Raw genomic sequence first — 25,253 nt, forward strand, 5'->3', positions numbered from 1 at the left:
GTTTGTTTAAAATGTGTTGCACATAAATAAATGTAGATTTTCATGAATTAATAAAACTTGGCATAATTATGTCAAGTCCTGTGAATGTTGAGGTTCCAAGGACAGCTTCATAGAGTTAAATATATTTTAATTTATGTCAAATTTAAAGTAATAGTATCAAGCTTGGCTATAATTTTCAAATGGCCTTAGACTCTTAGGATCACAGGAAATTGAGCTCTAGATTACGTTCTCCACATTGGCAGGAATGTAAAGACGAATGACATGGCCCTCACATCTTAATTCACTTTGATTGCAGACCACTCAGAATATGAGGAACGCAGAAGAAGTACAGTATCTAGGTCTTACCATTCTAATTTGACAATGTATTTTTATGTACTGTTATTAATACTTAAATTTATTTTTAAAATTCTATGTCATAATTGGAAAATTTACTCTCAGAACTTTTCTCAATCACAGCACCTGATTCAAACAGATAAGATGATAAACAAAAACAAAACTTCATATGGATCCTTTTTGGGGAGTGAGAGAGGAAGCCTAGATTTATCAATAGTCCTAATGAAAAACATGCTGGTCCAAAGTGCCAGGATATCAAATTGAGGAGAGGCCATGTGAAATATGGAACCAGTAGCTGAAGAAGCTAAGAAGACATGATGGCCTACAAGTTGATAAGGCCATTCAGGGTAGAGAGTCTGAATGTCTGGCTATTCTACATTGCCCAGAACAGGACATGGGACTGATCAGTCACCTAAAAAGGAGTCTGGGAGATAAAGTGGAGTAGATAGGTAATCTTGGCTTATCCACTAATTACCAGTGTAACCTCCACTACATCATTCACCAGGTTCCCTTTTAGAGACAACAGTATTATCAGTTTAACAGAGAATCAAATGACCTAAATATAAGGAAAGTTCTTTGACAAAGCTGGAGTGCTTTATAAATGAGGAGAGATATGAACTTCACTTGCATATTAAAAGTAAAGATACAAAGTCAAACCGTCTTCCATTTGACTTTGGGTGGTGAGCATACAATGCAATAGATCATGTATCATAGGAATGTACTCTTGAAACCTATGTGATCCCATTAACCAATATCATGCCATAAATTTAATGAGAAAATAAAGATACAGGTAATTATTATAATGATGACTTTTACTATTCTGTTAATAATGGGAAATTAAATTTTAAAATACTAATTTTACTAACCAATGTCACCCCAATAAATTTAACAATAATTAAATGAGTAAATAAATAAATGCTAAAAACATTCATTAAATTTTTTTAAATTTATTAATTGATTTTTAGAGAGATAGGAAAGGGAGATTCTTGTATGTGCTTTGACCACAATATACCACAACCTTGGTGCATTGAGACAGTGCTCTAGTCCATCTATCTGCCAGAAATTTCATGTTTGTCTGTCAAAGAATTAAGCACTCTGATGTTATACGAAGATTACTGACCCAACAATTATAGACTCTATAATCTTGATACAAATTCAGAGTAGTTAACGCTTTCATGTACTGGAACAAAATTTCTGATGGACCGGCAGTTGATAAACAGTGCTCTAACCAACTGAGCTACCTGGCCAGGGTAAAAAATTTTACACTTAATTTTTGAATACTAAGAGAATAGGCCTATTGAGTTGGTACAATATTTCTAGATTTTATGTCCATTTTATTATTTGCTATAATAGTAAAATTAAAGACATCAAAGAAACAACTGTAACATTATATTTAAGCCTAATCTGCTCATTTATTTAATAATTTCCTTCTCATTCATTGACTTTCACTGTGGTGTTTACAAGCATTATAATCTTTGAGACAGGCACTGACTTTTTCCTATAACAAGAGCTATAGAACCTTGTTGCCTAAAGATATTTTAAATGTCAAAGGCACAATAGGAGGAAATTTTACCCTAAATCTTACTACCCAGAGATATACATTGTGTGTATATATATATATATATATATATATACACACACACACACATATACATGTATTTTATATAAAAAATTTGAACTGTGGTTTATGGGTTTTTTTTTAAAGTATAGGCTCTTATGGAAATATTGCAATTGCTGCTAAGAGTCTGCATGCATTAGGTAGAACTTTGAATTTTCAAAATGTAGAAAGGCTCCTCAGAACATGGTCCTTCAGTAACAATTCCACACAGCTTCATGGTGAAATAGAGGACAAATTTAAAACATATACATATTCCCAGATTACTTCATAACAAAGGTATTAATAATTCTGTTTACATTCTAATGATCTAAATTAGAACTGCATGCTCATTGGTGTTGGATTTTATCATGCTGAATTGTTATTTCTGTAATTTATTTTCATGAATGATGACACAAATTTTAATCTGCCATATTCACCCATCTACTTTTTATTCGACAAACTTACTTAATACCTAGCTAGGATGTATACAGTGTTATGTAGGAAAATAACAAGACTAAGATTTCATTTGGTTTGAAGAATAATTTATGCCTAAGGAACAGACTAGTAATCATAAGGTTGAGAAGAAAGTGAACCTACCATAACAGTACAAAAGATTGAAAAATGATTTATATCTATAGTTAATAAGAGTTTTTATATTTATATATTAGTAATCACATGAAGGAAGAAATTAAGGGGTATAACAGCTTTATTAAAAATAATTAGCAAATTAAAGAAATTAAGATAATAATGAGCTGTCAATATTACAGAATATACTGTATTGTAAGTACATAAGCAAGGTGAGACCACAAACATTTTTTCTTTCAGAATTAAAAATACAGCTGTGTTACTGAGATAACTTGTTTTTAAAACTTCCCCCTTGGCCTGACCTGTGGTGGCGCAGTGGGATAAAGCGTCGACCTGGAACACTGAGGTCGCCGGTTCGAAACCTTGGGCTTGCCTGGTCAAGGCACATATGGGAGTTGATGCTTCCTGCTCCTCCCCCTTCTCTCTCTCTCTCTGTCTCTCTCTCTCACTCCTCTCTCTCTAAAAAAATCAATAAATAAAATATTAAAAAAAATAAAAATAAATAAAAAAATAAAACTTCCCCCAGCCTGAGTAGGTGGTGGTGCAGTCGGTAGAGCATGGGCCTGGGATGCAGAGCACCCAGATTTGAACCCTGAGGTCTCCAGCTTGAGCGCAGGCTCACAACTTGATCGCAGAGCCACCGGCTTGAGCGTAGGATTGCAGACATGACTCCATGGTTGCTGGCTTGAGCCTAAAGGTTGCTGGCTTGAGTCCACGTTTGTTGGCTTGAGCCTAAGGTCATTGGCTTGGCTGGAGCTTCCCAGTCAAGACACATATGAGAAAGCAATCAATGAACAACTAAGGTGCCACAGTGAAGAATTGATGTTTCTCATCTTTCTCCCTTCCTGTCTGTCTGTGCTTGTTTGTCCCTCTCTCTGTCTCTTGCTTAAAACAAAAGCAAAACCAAAAAAAGTTCTCCTGTAAGATTGCATAATAACACTTTGAAACATTCTAGGAATCGACAGTGTGGAGCTAAAGAGAAAATATGTGGTCAGTCACATCATCTGTGTAGCAGAACTTCCCAGGCAAAAGAAAAGGAATGGACACCCCCAGCCCCCGCAATGGAATGGTGGCTTTATTCTGGCTACAGCTAATGAAAGACTCACCTAGACTTTTGACTGGATGCAGACAAATACACATGAAAAGGGAAATAATCATTCTTTTTTTTCTCCTCCATTTACTTCCTTTCGCAGTGCACTTGAATGTTCAGGTACGAGAATGAAAAACTTCACCAGTTTATGAGATCTGTAGCAAGGAGACTTCTGAAGCTCTACTTTAATGTCAAAATATACATAACAGAATAAGTAGAGGGGCAACAGTTTACTAGAAAAACCTTGGAGATTAATTCCTCTTTCCTGCTCCAGATAAAATATACAGAAGGAGCTAAGAGAAAATCAAAACATGACTCGCACTACAGCACAAGTTACAGAATAAAAAATAATTTTTTTCTGCTCTTTGCTTTTTAGATAAATTTATAATTAATTTTTTTTATCATTTCGCTATACAATTAAATAGAAAAAAACACAAAGAAGTAAAGATTATGGTGGTTCATAAATTGTTATTGGGTTTTTTTGGGGGGAGTAACTTTTATTTAAATTAGGTAATGTACAAAAGATGTCTTTGTATCAGTATTAAAATCATGTTAAAATGGACATTTTCCATGAAAACTTGTGATTATATGGTGCCTTAACTAAACTGCTAATTTTGCAGAGTGCAAAAAAAAACAAACTATAGTCTACTGAAAAATAAACAAAAATTATATAAGGTATATAACTATTATTTTTAAGTTCATGCCAGATGTTTCAAATTCATACATGAATTATTAAGGGCCTCAAATATTCACCAGGTGGCAGTCTTTTCCTTAAGTGTGGTCACAACAAATAATTTGCTTCACTTCATCTATCAAAAGAGACAGCATGACTTTGACGAGGTGGTACCCTGAATTTATTCTGATGATGTTGAAATTTAACGTTGTCTCTTCTGAAAACATATCCCCAGGGAATGTGTTTATTCTTCCATGAGATCATCTTCAATCATTTTTCTTTATCATAATTTTTCCTTTTCTTTCTCTTTATTCAGGGTGAAACCACATTTTATTTGATAGTTAATAACATGTTTAGATTATAGTTATTTAGATTTCCTTGTCATCTTGTAAGCTTGGTCCATTTCCTCCTTCCTGACTTTTACAGATTTCTGAGGTAGTAATGGTCAACCTCTCGTGGATTCAACAACCCTTCCAATCAGTATGTGGGTTTAGGAAGCCTTTCCCCTGATGTTTCATCACCAGAATTTAAATAGTCTGTCTCCTATATTCTTCACTGGCATATTGGAAGCCTAATCATAACAACTTATAAGCATAATACAAATGTGAATCTTTAGCCATAGGTTAAGTTAACATTCTGGTTTCTAAAGTGAATGATGACAATGATGATAGTAATGACAATACTAAATCAAAATGTAAATACTCTAACCACCTTATATCAAATATTTTGTATTTCTAATTCTCATAATAATGGTGAGAGGTAGGCATTACCATTTTCTGTTTCAAGTTAAATAATCACTCATTGGGTCACAAAAGTAGTATCAGGTAGAACTAGGACTTGAATGCTTACCTGTGTGATTCTAAACCTGATCTTTTGCTATCAGGAAGCATTTTATTTTATGCTAAGCATTGAACATTTACTTATATTTATATATTTTCCTTAAGGCTGGTGTTAAAGTGATATTTACGACAAACATTTCTACTTGATTTTAGACAAAAATTGAATTCTAAGCCTGGCTCAAGAAGAAATACACTCAGTAACCTTTGTCTAGTTTCCTAAACTTCTCTAAGCTTCACTTCCCTCATATCTGTGTAAGGTGATGATTCCAGGTGCCAGTGTGTGTGTCGGGGTTGAAGACTGGTGATGGTGATACCAAAAGCTCTGAATTATCTCTGACTTCAAAGTTACATGTTGAAACTTTGCTTTCTTTTTTGTTGTTGTTTGTTTTTGTTTTCTTAAAAAAATTTTATTTATTCATTTGTTTTTCAATTATAACTTACTGTAAACATTATTTTTATTGGTTTCAGGTGTACAGTCTCATACTCACAGAGCGTTCTTGCCCCACTCACACCTCTAGCACCGTCCTAACACCACAGTCATTGCAACACTACTGACCATACTCTTGTGCATGACTTCACATCCCTGTGACTATTTTGTAACTACCAATTTGCACTTCTTAAACTCTTCATCTTTTTCACCTAGTCCTTTGCTTTTTCATTCAGTAATTAAGCAAAACAGGCAGCTTAGGTCATGGTTAAGCAGGACATGGTATAATGATGTCAAATTCATCCAAAACAGATTCTTCTAGAGCACAGGATTTAATGAACATTAACCATAAATTAGAATATATTTAGCTGAAAAGCACTAAATGAAGTGTACTTGAAGTGTACTAAGGTTTTTAACTGCAGTTCAGGCCGGAAGATTCAAAGCTTCTCAGATAATAAAAGTTATTTAGTATAAAGTTTGCAAGAAAGGTATCTGAATTAGCAACATCTAAAACACATATTTAATTTACCAGTCACATTTTTTAATTTTAAGCATTTGATTGATAGAGCTACTGGTTATACATGTGCAAAGCAAAAATATTTCAGACTGTTTCCACTTAGAGTGTACATATCATATTATTGTGCATAAAAATTAATCTAATATGCAAAAATATTACACTTTCCCCAAATCCACTGAGTGCTGTTTTTATGCATTTTGAGTATCTTCTCAGAAACACAATAATCTGCTCTCTTTCCTTTTTTATTGATGTCCATTTTCTACATTTTTGTGTCTTGTTTCACCTAATATAAGTATTTCTTAGACCTTAGGCACTATTTCCCACTCCCACAAAAAATATAGATGTAAATACAATTAGAAAATCAATATAGTATAGAACACAAAACAAAGATGCCTGGTATAAATTATTACTTTTATTTGTCTTAAAGTTGCAGTTTAATGCTGGTTCAGATTCTTGAGGTCAAGGGCGTCTTTGTGGTCATAGTTTAACAATCTTTCAGTCACACAGGCAGTCAAAGAAATTTTCAGGCCCTGGCCGGTTGGCTCAGCGGTAGAGCGTCGGCCTGGCGTGCGGGGGACCCGGGTTCGATTCCAGGCCAGGGCACATAGGAGAAGCACCCATTTGCTTCTCCACACCCCCCTTCCTCTCTGTCTCTCTCTTCCCCTCCCACAGCCAAGGCTCCATTGGAGCAAAGGTGGCCCAGGCACTGGGGATGGCTCCTTGGCCTCTGCCCCAGGCGCTAGAGTGGCTCTGGTCGCGGCAGAGGGATGCCTCAGAGGGGCAGAGCATCGCCCCCTGGTGGGCAGAGCATCGCCCCTGGTGGGCGTGCCGGGTGGATCCCGGTCGGGTGCATGCGGGAGTCTGTCTGACTGTCTCTCCCCATTTCCAGCTTAAAAAATATATATATTTTTTAATATACATATTTATATTTAAATATAAATAATATATATTTTTTAATATATATATTTTTTAAAAAAAAGAAATTTTCAAGTTTATAAAATAATGGGAAGAAATGCAGACATACATATACTTATTTACTGAAACTCAATCACCCAAACCATTCCCCTAACTTTCGTACCTGTCTCTTCATCATGACTTCTTCTTACTGCTCTACTACAGAGGGATTGAAAGAGGAGCAGAAGCAGTGACCCTGGATCAGCAATAGTATAGTGATTCTCTCTGTGTGACTGCACCAAATAACCTTTATAATCTCTTTCAAACCTAAGAAACTACCTATGAGTTCATGAAAAATATATAGTTCAATTATCTATTATTTTTATTGTGAAGGGGTATGTGTGCATGCACAAACGTGTTTTTGTTCATTTAGGAAGAAGGTAGATGTAAAGAAAAAGTGAGTTTGGGGTGGTAAGATTTGTTTTATAACAAAGAGGAAAAAAATTACTAATGGACATCAGCAGTATTTAGCCAGCAGTTATTGAATACATGCCATGTGTTAGGAACTCTGTTGGATGTGTGTGTGTGTGTGTGTGTGTGTGTGTGTGTATGTGTGTGTGTGTGTGTGAGAGAGAGAGAGAGAGAGAAAGAGAGAGAGATTTAAATGAGATAATGTAGAATGGTCTTAGGAGAATGCTTAGAACATTATAATGCTCAATTATTGTTAACAATTTTTATTATTGTTCTTTGAGCTATAAACACACTATTGTAAATGTAACAAAAATTTACAATGTACAGCACCTTATTTGTTTTTCTCACATTATGTAATGTTTTTAAGGAAAATTATTCAATATATTGCAAACAGAAGATTTTCTGATATTTTGGACAGTGGAGAATACACATAATATATTTTAAGTAAATGTCTAAATAATTATTTCTGATTTATACTTTATTTATCATAATATTATTGTATTAAAATTCACACATATCTGATGGCACTAATAGTTACTTAACAATTAACCCTTTTTTTCCAATTCAAAGAAATCTTATATACATTCCTTAGGACAGTGGTCCCCAACCTTTTTTGGGCTATGGACTGGTTTAATGTCAGAAAATATTTTCATGGACTGGCCTTTAGGGTGGGATGGATAAATGTATCACGTGACTGAGACAAGCGTCAAGAGTGAGTCTTAGACGGAATTAACAGAGGGAATATGGTCATTTTTTAAAAATAAGACATCATTCAGACTTAAATATAAATAAAACAGAAATAATGTAAGTTATTTATTCTTTCTCTGCGGACCGGTACCAAATGGCCCACGGACTGGTACCAGTCCGCAGCCCAGGGGTTGGGGACCACTGCCTTAGGATATTACAGAAACTAAGAAAGAATGTTATAATTAAATTATACACATGGGGGAGGGGGTGTGAGAATAATGCGAAGTTAAACCCACTTCACTCACCCATTATGATCTCACTTAAGGGAAAAGATGATATGCATCCAGTTGATAAATTGGCAACTGAAATATTCTCTTGCCTTCCAAAAACCACCCACTCTTTCTGAGTGGCTGTGAACCTTCTATCAGAGGACTACATTACATGTGGGCTTCAAAATAACAGTTTGGAATTATTAAGTGTTCCTAATACATCATTCGAACAATAGCAACTTGGAACACTGACATATCTAGAAGTAAATTGATTCAGAAAATTATTGCAAAAAAATAAATAAATGAGAGAACTCTTTCTCCCTTAATGCTTACACAACTGTTCTTGAAAACATTTAAAATTCTATACTTTATAAATCCTTATTTTCTTGTGTTTCAGTTGTTAAAGAAATGAAAATTTATTTATTTTGCCTCTAATCTGGGGTTAAGTAAACACAATAGACTAAAAAGAAAAGATAACTAAAAATTTCATTAAATTGTTGGGGTGACCATAGGTTTAAAGTGTACGATTATATATTTCTGTATATTGTACCATGTGGTCCTCACCCAAAGGCAAGGCTCCTTCCTTCTCCGTTTATTACCTGTTTACCCTCTTCTGCCTCCTCCCACTCCCTCAACTCTCTAATTATAAAACATTCTAATTATAATATGTACTTTTAGTATTCCCAATTATATTAACAACTTACTTATTCTATTAAATCACAACTATTAAGTGACTCACTGTTATTTCTTAATTATTATTTTTAGAAATTATTTTTAAGGAAGTTCAATTGGTATGTTGTTTGCTGAGACGTGTTATTATTTTTAGACTTAATCACATTTATAATGGATTGGGGTCATCTTAATAAATATGACTCCAAAAAACTTTTCACCATAGCTCATATTTGAAAAGTTAGTTTCACTCTCTCTTGTTTTGACGTAAACTCACTCTTCAAAATAGCACTGTGTTGGCCTGACCTGTGGTGGCGCAGTGGATAAAGTGTCGACCTGGAAATGCTGAGGTCACTGGTTTGAAACCCTGGGTATGCCTGGTCAAGGCACATATGGGAGTTGATGCTTCCAGCTCCTCCCCCCTTCTCTCACTCTGTCTCTCCTCTCTCTCTCTCTATCTCTCCCTCTCCTCTCTAAAATGAATTTAAAAAAATTAAAAAAAAATACCATCAAAATAGCACTGTCACATCACAATGTAATTGTTTTGAAGAATATTTAGCCTCTTCAAAGTACATATGCATTTTAAATTAAATTAAAATGAATAAGTGTAAAATGCTCCGATGGCATTAAGGTGGAGGGACTTACATATACTGAGCTTCCTTAGTGCTAGATACTTAATCTTGAACCTGATGCTGGTGGAGATGTGGTTCTTGTGTGGTGTCAAGAGAAAGAAAATTTAAAGGATCCAAACTTGGAGAAGACTAGGCTGTTGTAGTAAGATTTACTCAGGGTTGAAGTAGAAGGTTGCCCATGAGCATTCAGTGCCTCATCGCCATCTGTCCTGTCATGAAAAAGTCCAGTTTCCTCTTCATTAAGCCCAGTATGAAGGCCAAAGTCCAGATATTCTGTGCCATGGTTTAACCATATCAAAGCTCAGTCCAGTCTAGGTGCTGCTCAAAGCCTGTACTTGCGAATCTGTCCCCAGGTAGCTGCCAGCCCTCTCAGCAAGGTAGCAAAAGGGACTGGCAGGTGTACAAGCAGGATGGCAGGGAGAAGGGAAGGGTCCCTGTTCAACCTCTGTTGATATTTTTGACCTGGGTAGGACTAGCTTTTCCTTATGCCAATCAATTAGGTTCGTTAACATTTTGTGGGCTTGTGTTGTTTCCTCCCACTAATCGATCTGATCTTTCTTCTAGGCTAGACTGACAGGCCTTTATGGCCACCATCTTGGCTTCCACTGTGTATACTCAGCAGAAGAATTTTCCCCTCTCCTCTCCCCAGACTGGCAGTGCCTTGGGGAAACTCCACACAGACAGCTTGGAATGGAGTCTAGAGGACTGAGAGCACAACAGACTCCTGAAATGTGCAAATGAGCCTATGAATGCTATAGCCTCCTAGCAAGTTAAATGGAATGCTGATGCTTCTTACTAAAGCAGGCTTCCAGTTTTATAACATTTAGTGTCCAACTTCCTTTGCTCTGTTTCCCCATCAATATCTAGCAACCTGCCTAAGTTAAATCTCCCTGGTGATCTGGGACTGTGATCTCCCCTCTTATCTAGGAGAAAGTCAAGACCAAAAGACTGAGCTTATAAAACAAGATTTATGTCTGCATCTCTATCACAGTTCTTCAATCTAAACCTCATTTTCTGTTCCTTTGTCCAAAAACAGAGAGCAGGCCCTGTCATGTACTTTTTTATTGTGGAATGAAAATGACTAAATGCTAAGAGGTTTCTGTCTTACTCCTTGAGGTTCTTTTTCTTCCACCTGATTTTCAGAATGAACTAAAAGCCTTTGAATCTCGTGGGTTCCAAACATATTGATTGATGTATTTTTAAAATGTCACAGTAAGTGTGGTATGCTGACAAGAAAGAGCAAGGGAACATGTTTCAGAGGAATTTTTTTCCTATAATTTGTCAGTCTTCAAGAAGAATAAAAGATTAGCGGACACTTAGCTCTGCCCCAAACATATACAGAAACATTTAATCTACCCCAAAAGGTTCTTGAAATCTGTCCTACAGAAACGTCCATGAGCATATATATTGTCCATGCTAAATAGTCCTTGATATTTGGTCCTGTTAAACAACATCCACGCTTAGAAAATGTCTCTGGGTTTATATCGCTTATAATATATATATATATATATAAGTTAATTTATACTTTTGGTTTATATTTGTTTTCATTCTATAAAGGGCAGCCCTAATGACTGGAATACATAGACTGTCTTAATTAGTACATTAAAAACCACTATCATGTTCTATTTGTCCAATAATTGTGTTGTGGTTGTATTTCCAATAATAACCCTTCTAGCATCTATAGCTTAGATGGTCATGGCATATGGGGTGAGATAGATGAGTCAGTCTAGACCATGGGTGTTTTGGACAGGACCAAATATAAAGGACTTTTTGGTATAGAACAAATGTCTCTGTGGACATATTGGACAGGAGTACCAAATGTCCTGCAAGTGAATAAAATGTCAAAGTGACTAAGGAAGTCAATGGTGTATTATTTTATGAGTCAGAATAATCAGTCAGCTCAAGTCACTGTATCATTTATTATTTTTAATTTTTATTTAGAAAATTACATTTAATAAGGTGACATTGATCAATAGGAGTACATTTAATTGTGTAGCATAGTCTATCTATTAAAAATTCTTCCACTTAGGGAAGAATTCTTCAGCTCTCTTATGATAGCCATTTTCTGGCTAACTAAACATAATCTATGCTATGTTGTAATAGCTTTTAAACTCTCTGTTGTGAAATAATAAAATGATTTAATTTTTAGACTGTCAAAGTACTTATTAATAAAATATTATAAATCTCTTACTACTTTATGTTATAAAGAGCATATCTGGGGATAATTTTTATCTTTTTCATAGTAATGGGAACCTTAGACAATGTTGTAAACAACGTTTCTATTGATAGTTTACATTGAAAAATATAAAGAAAGTATGACTGATCATTTATCTAGTTATGTCTCACAGTAGAATAAGTATTTTGGGGGATGAATATCTTTAATACTTTACTATAATTCTACACATACACACACACACACACACACACACACGCACTAGTGCTTCCTCCTGCTCTCTCTGATTATTTATAGTACCTAAGATTATGCTTATACATAAGCTTAGGTTCACTAACTGTACACATCTAGGATGTAACATAAAAAAATGAAAAGGGGTAATACCAATTGGTTAACTAAGGAAAATTGAAGTATTTTCATTCTGCAAAGGGAAGTGCTAAAGACTGGAACACATAGACTGTTCTATCATTTAATAAGCACTATAGGTCTATAATAGTTCATAGGATTATAGAATGCAAATTACCTCTCCAAAGCCCAATGAGAAAAAAATAACAGTAAATTTAAGAGTTAGAAGTAAATTTTGGAAGGGATTATCTGAGGTTTAAAACAGAAAGTAATTGAATTTAATCTGAAAATTTTTACTTATTTTATATTTTTAAATTTTATTTATTGATTTTAGAGAGAAAGAGAGAGAGAGAGAGAGAGACAAAAACATCAATATGTTCTTGTTTGTGCTCGACCAAGAATTTAACCCATAGTCTCTGCACATTAGGACAATACTCTAACCAAAAGAGCCATCCAGCCAGGGCTTACTCTGAAAATTTTAGATTGTCTAAAGAACATAGTTATTAGCCAAAAGCCAGGGCTGTACTTATAAGTATCCATAGCAGTGAATAACACTCTTTATTTTTAGTCAGCAGGGTGTATTTTAGGTTGATAGCATATTTGCATTAACATGCCATTGCCAATCTCCTATTTTAGATTCTTTGATATTCTGATCATTTAATAGGCACTGTTGATATTCTGATCATTTAATAGGCACTATTTCTAAAGCCATAAATTGTATTAGCTGAAACATTTTTTAAAAATATTCCCTATTGACACTGAGATGAAAAAAAAAAAAGTAAACTAAATCAAATTCCCCTTTACTCTCTCTAAACAGGGTTTCTATTTCCAATGATTGCTTTTTAAATGAAAAAAATTTTTCATGCACTTAAAAGGGTAATGTGCCTATGCTTAACTTTCTCTTTTCAGTACATATGCTATTAGTAGTATAGTTCTTTGTCAATAGAAAGACAGAGATTATGGCATAACAATCATAATAGTATATTATACTGCTATCATATTACCTTATAAGTCACTTTTACAGAATTTGACCACCACTAGTCTTTAAAAAACAAGTAAATTAAAACTATAATCTTAATTCACTGCCAACAAAGCAAAGCTGAGAGTGATTCAGAGATCTGTCTTGTGAGGAAAACAGTGAACTAGCTAGAAGCCATCACTTTCATGGCTCAACTCTGCTCTTTCTCTGCACTTCACAGCCTCTAACGATGTCACTATCCCTTATTATTTATTGAGCAACTACATTATAAGTGGCATTATAATATTCCAGATAGAGATACAACCTGAATATGTAGATCTAGTGATTCTTTAAATGGATCTAATTCATACCCTAAATTAGGATAACTAACCAATGATTTACATGACTCCCATTTAAATTGGTGCAGTGGTGAGGGCCAGACAGTACAGTGGTTATCTTTCATGGTTCTTGAGTCCCAACATTGTACAACTACAGGTATTCTATAACTTTCAACATCGTCTAAGGCAGCTATTCTCAAAGTGGTGTCTTCCAACCAGCACAATATTAATATTACCCAGGTACTTGATGGAAATACAAGTTCCAGGATCCTAGTCTAGACCTGCTGTGTTGGACTCTTCTAGTGTCCTCACTGTCGTTTATATATCAACCCCAGGCCACTTCTTCAGTCTAAAATGTCTCCCTCCCACTGGAATTCAATAAATTAAAAACTACATATATCAAATCAGGTCCCTTAAACCTTTGCTCATAGTATCTATCCCAGTTAATGGAGTCAAGTTTTCCCAGCTATAAACCCTTATACACTCTTTCTCTGTCTTCTTCAGCCCTTTCTCCTGCTCCTTCATGTCCTTTAGACAAGCAACATTTTGTATTTACCAAATACAGTCTATTTAAATTCACAATTACCTGAAGATTCATTTCTCTTTCACCTTTCCAATTGTGATCAACGTTATTCATATTCCCATGATGTTTTCCTGACTCTCTTCATAACTAGACCTTAAGACTCTAGAGAACAGGGACAATACAAAGTCTCCTCCCTAGAGCGCAGCCTGGAATGACAAGCATCCTCAGATTTTTCCCAGGTGAAGGTGCTACGTGAGAACACAAACTAGTCTGAAATCTCAAAGCCCTCATGATTTCAGGATCCCATCAAACATTGAATCTTTTTCTAGAGAAAGAAAATTAATATGCGACAAATTTGTAAAAGAAGAATACGTAGTCTGAATTGCATCAGTCACATTTTAGTTCTAAGTGTTCTAATAATGCATAATTGTACAATTTTTATATTAGCTCTTCTTTCTGGAGATCTCTTTCATTTTGAGGCTACTTATGCTTATTTTGTCCATTCGGATATTACTGTTTTCAGGTTTTAACACTTGGCTTCAGTGACCTCACTCTAATGAATAACAATGTTTCTCAGAGTCTTTGGGAGATAACTATGAGACTGAAAATTAAGCAAATTATAATAATATCCAAACTGTTTTTCTTTCTTTTTTTTATTTTTTTCAAACTGTTTTTCAATGATATAAAGAACCTCTAAACAATTATAATTTACAAAAGAAAAATTCCTGCCTAGAACCTATTTACTAACTACAGACACTGATTTATGAAAACCTATTCCCGAAAATGTTGGCTGAACTTAGAGCTGTATTATCTAAGTAAATCACAGATAAACAGCCACTTTAATGGAGTTTCACTGCACCTCCATGCCCCAAGAACATCTTTTGTGTCTTATATACTAGATACATTTCATGTTGTAACAATCCAGCTTTCATTGTATAAGATACCAAGATCTCAGAAGTAGGTAGATTGAATTTGCTCCTTCAAAATAATAAAGTTCAAACAAAAAGATACAATTTTTGTTTATTCTGTGTCTTTACTAAAGAGGAATTTTAAAATGTACCAATAGAAAAGGAAAAATTTTGGCCAGGAAACTGATACAAGAGAAACCTTCCAGAAACACTTGGGCTGGGATATTTCAGACTCTTGGCAGGTTTCAAACCTTTACTGCCTTTTGTTAATAATCAGAGTTTAGATCAAGTGCCTCTAAGGAGCCAGGACCTACTTGTGAGACAAGAGTTTAGCTCTAAAGATTAACGTCTTCCAACAAACACTCCCATAACAGCAACTATCTTCTCCAGACACCAAATTACTCTAGCCAGCACAAATGTCATTGACTAAAGAGAAGACACTGAGGTGTATGGCTAATGTTCTCTAGAGAATAGAAATAAGAAGGTTATTTTGTAATAAATGTGAAAAATACATTTAATAGAATTTTTGTTCTATAGACTTATTGTAACCTAAAATGTTTTAGACCACAGTCACATCTATCTAATGGTTGCATATATAGACATAAAATAAGAGAGTATACAATATAAGGTAATTTTTATTAGCAAATACTTAAGAGGTATAATTGTGGAGAAATTTCAAAATCACAAAGTGACTGAGGAAGTAGCACCTGAACTTACAAAGATAAAATCAAACTCCTAGTCACTTTCATCTAAGTGTCCTACATGTCCTTAGTGGTAAACAACTGGGATATAACATGACAAATGGCATTAGATATTACCATTACCTGTTCACCTCTCTCAAGGTTCATAAATCTTTGAAAGAATAGATGAAACAAGGAAATTTTTCTATCGGTAAATTTTAGCAATATGACAGGAAGGTAATGAACAAACAACAAAAAGTTGGCAAAGCAACAAACAAGTGAGTATTGTTATTGCAAAGTATTGTCTTATCCAAGTTTGAGTTCAAGTGAAAAGAAGGGATGAATGGAGACATGACATAAGAATAGTCCAGAGAACACAGACTTCTGAGAACACAAGGAGTGTTTTTCAGGAGACACTAGCCTTTAATTTCTTCTCCTAAAATAATAGTAAAGGCATCTGATAAAAGTCTTCCAGTAAAGTAAAGACAAGAATAACTATAGTAAAGCTTGCTTTCAAATACCAATTTCCAACCGTTTTCATCTCATGGCAGACATAAACTAATCATTAAAATTCTGTGGCATACAAAAAGTACATATTTTTCCTGATCTGACAAAAAAATAGGTATAATTTTGATTTATGTACAAAAGAATAATAATAATAGTAGTAATTACCCACCTTTTTAGCTCCAAACTGACCTTTTTTAAAAACCAAGTGCTTACACATGTATATAAGGATTTTTGGTACCAAGAATTAAGCAACCAGATGCAAACTTATTATCCAATGGTACCAATAAGATGCAACTCTATTATATGACCTTTATGGTTCAAAAAAGGGCATTTACAGTGGATAGTTATTGTTGTGTTGGCTTTATTTATTTATTTTTTATTTGACAATCTAAGGAAAAGAGGTCAGTACCCCTGACTAAATAGTCAAATATTGCATATTTAAAAATTGTTGCAGTACACCAGTTGAAAATCACTGTTTTAAAAGAATGTAACATCTCTTAACAGTTTATTATTTGTAGAAAAAGAGATTTAAGCATTATCAAAGAAGGCAGAAATAACACACATTTAATAAGATTTTACTTTAAATAACAAGTTTTGAGTCACTGCCTATGTTCAATGCCTTAGCAATTAGTCAAATAGACTTGATGCAGGGAAGCAAAGAGTTCGTTACGAAAGGAAAAAGATCAAATAGACAATTTAGACACAAGGTAGTGAAAAGGAAAGAATTGAAACAAATAAAAACAGATCCCTTATTCATTTCTGTCTATGATTTCTCTACTTCTTTAGAGGTAAAGACAGGGAGACAATAAGGGGAAAATACACCACATTGGGTGCCATTTTAATTTATTTTCTACTGATGATATTAAGATATAGCTTACAACTGTGCTGTTAATAAGTCTGATATTAAGCCTACAGTCAGAATTTAGTTGTTTTTTAAGAATCTTTTTTTTTTTACTTAAATCTCATTTTAAAAGAGAGAATCAGCTACAGTTCAATAAAGACCAATATCAAAATTTGACGATGCAATTCACTTTTGCAGTAGAACGCAGAATCTCAGAACAGGCAAGCAGCTTAAACAGAAAAATACCAAGATAAGTCAGTACTGTTATTAGACTGTTAGAAAATAAAAGAATAAAGGAAAGACACTCACATATAGACAAAAAATCCCAACACAGAAATGATTCCAATGTAAAAAGCTACATAGGTTACTTTGTTTTGCTATGGTTCTCACTTAAAGGTCTGATTCGCCAGGGAAAGTGGTGCAAGTGATGGTGGTGGTGACAGCTGGGAGGATATGGACTGTGTCCTTAACAGATTTCTGTCATAACAGTTCTGATTCAGTGTTTCTGTTGATATTTGGGGAACTGTGAACATCCATAGAGACCTTCTACAAGTAAAATAAATTAAAAATAGTAATTTTGCACGTACCTGTTTTTCTCCACTGGGCTTTCTGTGGTTCAGTAACAGCTCAACAGCTCCAACGACTTCTTTCCTGATTGCATGTAATAGAGCATCACCGACATAGACATTAAAGCTTAAGAGTAGTTCAATGAGCTCCAAGTTCTCATTTTCAATTGCAATTAGAAGAGCAGTTCTTCCGAGAGGATCGATGCAATTAATATTGATTTTAAAATAAATTTCAGCTTCCTCTAGGGATTTCTTGACACTTGCATAATCTCCCTTTTCTACAGCATTTAAGTAGGCTTTTTCCGATGGTGAGAGTTCCGATTCTGCTCGAACTATCCTTAGAGGGATGCGGTCTCTGTATGGGGCATTAACATTTCTTTTGTAATAGAATTGAGCCATGTTTCATGCCATGCTATTTTTATTTTGTCTCTGCAAGTACAAACAAAAACCAAAAAAATAAAAAACAAAAAGCACAAAAATTAGTGTTAGTACACTTTTTAATTATTATGCATTGCACTTAACTCACAATTATATCCATAACAATAATACCGTTATTATTAAATAATAACAGAGTCTTTTCCTCTAAAATAAATTTGATAATTTTTGTTACCTGCAAACACAAGTTACAAAGTCCTAATTTAAGAGCAATAAAAAGAGTTAGTATTTAGAAGTTGTTGTTTTTTTAAGTTACTTTGCAAGTGATATTTGTCAGAGGACGTGCTTATAATTTTTTGGAAATTATTTATAAAATTTATCATAAATATACACAATTTTTAGCAGAAAACCTTGAAAATCAGAGGCAGTATCTTTGAGACCCCAAAACTAAACCAGGGATATTTAAATATACCATTCATGTCAGTTTTGCTAATCATAGAGATGCAGTTAATACGGAATATCACTATTTTGGCAAAATGTTGCTCTTTTGTCATGTATTCTATTCTTAATGTTAGTAAGTATTGGCATTAAAGTTAAAATGAATTAATGCTATTAATGCCAATAAAATTTTATATTGAGCTTGATGAAAATAATTTTATTATTATTGTAAGTAAATTCTCTGAAGGAGAAGGAATGTACATTAAATATATTGATGATCAGGCTAAGCCCAGGCAATTAAACATGCAAAGGAAGTATTTAGAAGAGAATTAAACAGAGAGAGAATTTATTATGAACATGCTATTTTCTTAATTCTATTACCTTTAAATCATGAAACAACAGGCCACAAAGCAGGGATATATTCACTATAAAACACATTATTCAAAAGTGATAGTAAAAATATAGTTGAAGAGGAAGAAATTATTTCAAATAAATATAAGATCATCTTAAGATAAATAATAAAAAAGTTACTTAAAGCTATATTGATTTAGTATCAGCTTAGTGACACAAATTTACAGAAAAATGCATTATGTTTCAAATATAATTTTTATTGTTGTTAGTTCTTGATTTTATACTCTTGATCTGAGCTATTTTATTATTCTATGTCATTTATATTCAACTCACAAGCTTTTTTACAAACTCTTGCCATATTAAATTAATATGACTGGGGCATTCTAAGTACCTGAGAATGTATATTAATCATATTGATCTTTTTATATTAAATATTTTATGAGTAAATTAACCTGATGTGAATAATGCTTTAACTATAGATTAAGCACATGTGGCATAAGCAAATCTGATTGCCTTTGGTGTAATTTTTTTCCTTCAGGAAATAATGCATTGTTTGCATCCTCCTCGATTTAATAGTAACTCCAGTTATTAAGCAGTTAAGTTTTACCTTTGATGTCCAGATGTCTTCATGATTTCTCAAATACCGTAGGTTCAGGACTAATATGCAAAACTGTTATTTTATTATTTCTTCCTTCCTGGCATATTAGATTGAGTATGTTATTAAGGTCACTTAATAGACTAAGCTGAAAGTGGGAATCTCATAATCCTGCAAATTTTCTCCAATTTTTTATTAGTGTTGGTATTTTAAGTTTATAATATGACCACTTACACAGTATGATATAAATGTATAATTACAATTAGAGATAGGGGGTGTTGTGAGTTCCTTAAATGCCAATGATTTAGAGGAAATAAAAATTAATTTTTAGAAGAAAATAAAGAGTAATGCTGGTATTTAAATGTATCAATTTTGATATGCAAATTACCTGCTTGAAGCTTGATTATAATTTCATTATTTTGGGAATGTTTTAACTCACTAAAATAATGTAAATGGAATTTATATTATTGGATGGAAAGGACAATTTATTATTCCTCTAGTATAATTACAACTTCAATATATCAAGATTATTATGATGCTATTCATCTCATTCTAATTTTCTGATCCTGAACATACCATTTATGTAGCAGAGGTAACATGAAAATCTTTGCTTTAAAGTGTCAACTGACACTCACATCCCCAGCACTTTTTTCCCCACTCCATGATACATCACTAAGAGTATTCCATTCTACTTTACTTATTTTGTTAAGTTAATATTAAATAAACAATTAGATAATAAACAGCATTTGACTTCATTTTCAAAGTGCAAGATGTTAGTGACAATGAAGTGATCAGTGAACAACATAGAAGCTACCAAGAATTTGGGGGAGTGGAGGTAAGGGGACTAAAAATGAGAAATTAGACTTATTAAAATATATTTATTTTTTTAAATATTTTTCATTGATTTTAGAGAGAGAGTAAAGGAGAGAGACACACACAGAGAGAAAGAGACATTGATTGCCTGATCATTAGTTGATTCTTGCATGTGCCCTGACCAAGGATTGAACCCAAAATTTTGATGTATCAGGACAATGCTCCAACTAAGCTATCCAATCAGGGCTACATCAAGTTAAATTTTATAAACTCAGAAGAAATATAGGAGGTGATAGCAATAGAAAAAAAAACGATTTGAATTTTTAATTAATGTAAATATTACTTTTTCTAAATGTCTTGGAGATTTTAAAAGTTAAAAATAAAAAACAAACGCCTGACCTGTGGTGACGCAGTGGATAAAGCGTCGACCTGGAAATCCTGAGGTCGCTGGTTAGAAACCCTGGGCTTGCCTGGTCAAGGCACATATGGGAGTTGATGCTTCTAGCTCCTCCCCCCTTCTCTCTCTCTGTCTCTCCTCTCTCTTTCTCTCTGTCTCTCCCTCTCCTCTCTAAAATGAATAAACAAAAAATAAATAAAAATTTATAAAAAATAAAAATAAAAAATAAATAAAAAAATAAAAAACAAGCTAATCTTGACATCAACCCTAAGGGTAATTTTTAAAAAATTGTCTCTAGAGATGAGAACCACAATGGTCTAATTAGCATACAGTCATTCCTGACTTACATTATTCAATGTAAGATTTTTTTCAACTTTACAATGGTACATTCAGTAGATAAACTTATGGTATGATGCTGGGCAGCGGCAGTGAGCCTCAGCTCCCAGGCAGCCACTCTATAACCAGGGTAAACAACTGATACTCTAGCGCAGGGGTCCCCAAACTACGGCCCGCGGGCCACATGCGGCCCCCTGAGGCCATTTATCCCGCCCCCACTGCACTTCCGGAAAGGGCACCTCTTTCATTGGTGGTCAGTGAAAGGAGCACATTGACCATCTCATTAGCCAAAAGCAAGCCCATAGTTCCCAATGAAATATTGGTCAGTTTGTTGATTTAAATTTACTCATTCTTTATTTTAAATATTGTATTTGTTCCCATTTTGTTTTTTACTTTAAAATAAGATATGTGCAGTGTGCACAGGGATTTGTTTATAGTTTTTTTTTTATAGTCCGGCCCTCCAACGGTCTGAGGGACAGTGAACTGGCTCCCTGTGTAAAATGTTTGGGGACCCCTGCCTAGCATGTACTGTGTTGCTCATGTTTTTTGTTTTGTTTTGATATTGTGTTTTGAGCTGTTATATCCCATCATGTCTACAAACACCCATCTGTGTCTCCTGCTTCTGGTGAGAAAAGAAGGAAGGGCAATTATTCTTGAGAAGAAATTCAAAATAACTGCCCAACTGTAGGCTGGGGTACTGTAGGCTAAGGTAAGTGTTCTGAGCACACTTATTGTATTAAATACATTTTTGAATTTGATATTTTCAATTTAGGGTGGATTGACTGAGATGTAATCCCATTGAAAGTTGAGAAGCATCTGTAAAACTCCCCCACCACACACACAAATTCTAGATATTTATATTGATTTGAAGGCATATTCCCTAAAGGATAAAATTAGTTGTGCAGTAGAACTTGAATTCCAAACAACACATAGGGAAGAAATTATGCAGAAATCTCCACTCTTTAGTATACATTATTGATAAAATAAAATTTCCCCAAATGCTTTTTGTTTTTGTTTGTTTGTTTTTTGTTTAATTTAGTGAGAGGAGGGGAAGCAGAGACAGATTCCCATATGCACTCTGACTGGGATCTGCCCAGTAAGCCCCCTATAAGGCAATGCTCTGCCCATCTGGGTTGTTGCTCCATTGCTTGGCAACTGAGCTATTGTAGCACCTGAGGAAAAGCTATGGAGCCATCCTCAGCAACCGGGGCCAACTCGCTTTAATCGAACCATGGCTGTGAAAGGGAAAGAGAGATATAGCAAAAGGAGAGGGGGAGGGGTAGAGAAGCAGATGGTCACTTTTCCTGTGTGCCCTGACCGGGAATCAAACCTGGGACTTCCACACACCAGGCCACTGCTCTACTGCTGAGCCAATGAGCCTGGACTTTTATCCCTTAGTTCCCAGGTGTGTTCTTGGGACACAGTGAAGAACAAAAACTCCTGTGTGTGTGTGTGTGTGTGTGTGTTTTATACCCTCACATATCTTCAGTCACATTTGTTCTTCAGGAACGTGATGTAAAATAACATTTTCCTGGATAACTTATTCACACACTAATTTAGATACTTTTTCTTGTTATTGGAATACTATATTATGTCAATAATATCTGGCATACTATATACGGCACATAAAAACACAATGCTCTGATTTTTGCTACCATTCTGAATTCCAGATCCTTTTTAAATTTATTTTAATTTATTGTGTTTACATAGATTCAAGTGTCCCACTGAATATATCTTCCCTCCCACCCCTGTGTTCCCCTCACACCCCCCTAACCCCCTCCTCCCAATACCTTTCCCCCTTCCCTCCAGGATTTGCTGTCCTGCTCTCTAAAATGCTGTGTTATGTATATATAATTTCATTCATCTCTTTCCTTTCTTTGATCCCATCCTCTCCTCCCCTTTCCCTCTGTCCACTTTCCCTCTGATCCCTTTGATCCCTCCTCTGTCTCTATTCTTTTCCTCAGTTCACATTGTTCATTGGATTCCTCAGATGAGTGGGGTCATATAATATTTTTCTTTCTCTGCCTGGCTTATTTCATTTAACATAATAGTTTGAAGGTCCCTCCAAATTGTTGCAAAAGGTAAAATTTCCTTCTTCCTCATGATAGCGCAGTATTCCAGACCCTTTTTTATTGCCCTTAAGCAAGATACATTTCAATAATAGCAATGCCTCATATGAAAAACACCATATATTGACTAAAATGCTTTGTGACTTAGCCTGCCCAACATGTAATTATCAAAATTATCCTTACTAAATTCCTTTAAAATGTGTTAGGAATTTTTGTATGAATTCCAAGAAGAGGATCTGACATTAATTAAAAAAGAAGGAATTTTACTAAAATATTCTGATACTCTAAGATTTTTAAAAAAGAAGCTGGAATTATACTTTTAAAATTAAAGCTTACATTATTTAATAAATACCAATATTAAAACTAAACATTAAATATTTCCTTTCTAAAAAAACACAAATACTGAGGAGAATGGTATATTCAATGTGAAATTTTACTTATCTTCAGTTTTCTCTCATGGAATTTAGAAAATATGCTTTACAACATATATGTAAGCAGACAAAGCTAGAATTTCTACCCTGGGAGCTGGAATGTGTATTTGAGCTTTTTCTTTTTTCCTCCTTTTACAAACTAAGGTAAGTGTTCTGAGCACACTTGTTCTCTCCCTGCCCCAGCTGTGAAGCCTACTGTTTGAATTTCATCCATTTCCAACTCTCTATGTTTCATACCTTCAAATTCTTTCTGCAGATCGGCTCTTTTCTTCAAATTATAAACATACTTAATTTTAACATATTTACAGTGGTACCTTGAGATACAAACAGACCAACATACGAATTTTTTAAGATAGTAGCTGCGACTCGGTCCATATTTTTGTTCAAGATCCGAGCAAAATTCCAAGATAGGAGTCGTAATTTGGGAAGCTGCCGCTAGTTGGCGCATTGGTGCACGGGTCCAGTATTGGCAGTTTGATGTACTAATTGACTGACTTATGAGTTTGGTTACAGAACGAATTAAATTCGTATCTCAAGGTACCACTGTATTTTAAAATTCTAATTATTCTTTGCAGTTCTTTCTCTCCTATCTGTGACTGTCTTTATTCTCTAATGCTAAGCTCATCTCCCATTTACTCATTTACTTTAACATTGTATTTATATCCACCATGAATTAATATTTTATTTTTCCTAAGGTCGGTCATGCCCTGCTAATTGCAGATACATTTTGGTGCTTTTCAAACCTTATAATACTCACCTTTTCAGAAATCTCTAGTTTCCGAACCCTTTGAAATGAAAACTTGTCTGGCCTTGAGTTCTGTGACACTCTGCTCTTCACACTTTTTATCTGTCTTCCTCCCTCTCAGTAGTTCGCCCAGACTCCTTTTCTCCCACACCAAGTCAATATGTAGTTATTATCAAGCTGCTGCTCATGGCTCCTTTCTTCATCTGTCATTCTCATCCATTGCTTATTATTTAAAATGTCCCACAGACTCTACATGTAAGTTTTAGAATACACTATATATTTTAAATATGCTCCAAAATCCATGTAGCCAGACCATGACTCTCTTTTAAGTTCTAGACCCATGCTGTCCAATTTGGTAGCCATTCGTCACATGTGACTATTTAATGTATATTAATCAACATTAAATAAAGTTAAGAATCATTTCTTAAGTCTTACTGGCCGCACCTGAACTGCTTAATGCACATTCTTTCCGTATTGCTGACTTATCTCCTATCACACAGCTATAGCAATAGCCTTCTAAAAAATCTCACTGACATCATGCTTACATCTTACTTATTTAGCCTCCACAAAGACATACCTAAACTTTCTAAAATGTAAACCTTATGAAACATTTACAACTCTTAAATTATTGATAACTGTTTGCAGGAAAACACAACCCTAATATAAAATACAAAAACCTTCATGATCTGACTTCCATACGCCTTCTTAGATCTATTTCCCAGGACTTATTTTACACTGACAAGAATAGGAAACTACTTAGCTACTGTAACTCTTACTCAGCATTTTTTATACTGTTCTCTACAACAGAGATACCTTTCTACCCCTTATGCCTCTAGAAATTCCTGCCAAGTTTTGAAAGCTTCTTGTAAGTGTTGTAGTCTCAGGATTTTTCTTTTCTTTCTCTTAAGACAGGATTATATGGCCTAAAGCATCTTCATGAATTCTGTGGATCGCTTACGTCTTAGAACATTTCTTACTACATAAATGATTGTGACTTATACAGTTTTTCATTACAGTGCTAAGCAAATAGTAAGTACCCCAAATTTTTTGGTGAATCAGTAAATTAATGACTATGCTTTTATAATTAGTCCACTATAAAATAAAACAAATAAGGTCAGATTGCTTTAATCATTTGCCTACAATTTATTTAGCACCTGTTAGCCTACTGAATGCAATGATTA

The 25,253-nt window shown here is 34.4% G+C and overlaps 1 protein-coding gene across 2 annotated transcripts in view; it reads right to left on the reverse strand.

The window, feature by feature from the left end:
• TRPC4 (transient receptor potential cation channel subfamily C member 4) overlaps window positions 1–25,253 on the reverse strand; it is a 270,133-nt gene that overhangs the window by 216,921 nt on the left and 27,959 nt on the right. For both annotated transcript variants that reach the window (XM_066234980.1, XM_066234979.1), the window contains exon 2: window positions 17,544–17,951. In XM_066234980.1, the coding sequence (XP_066091077.1) occupies window positions 17,544–17,921 (378 nt within the window). In that variant the 5' untranslated portion in view covers window positions 17,922–17,951. The remainder of the gene's footprint in view (window positions 1–17,543; window positions 17,952–25,253) is intronic.

Source organism: Saccopteryx bilineata, chromosome 6, assembly GCF_036850765.1.
Source record: "Saccopteryx bilineata isolate mSacBil1 chromosome 6, mSacBil1_pri_phased_curated, whole genome shotgun sequence".
NCBI classification, from domain to species: Eukaryota; Metazoa; Chordata; class Mammalia; order Chiroptera; family Emballonuridae; genus Saccopteryx; species Saccopteryx bilineata.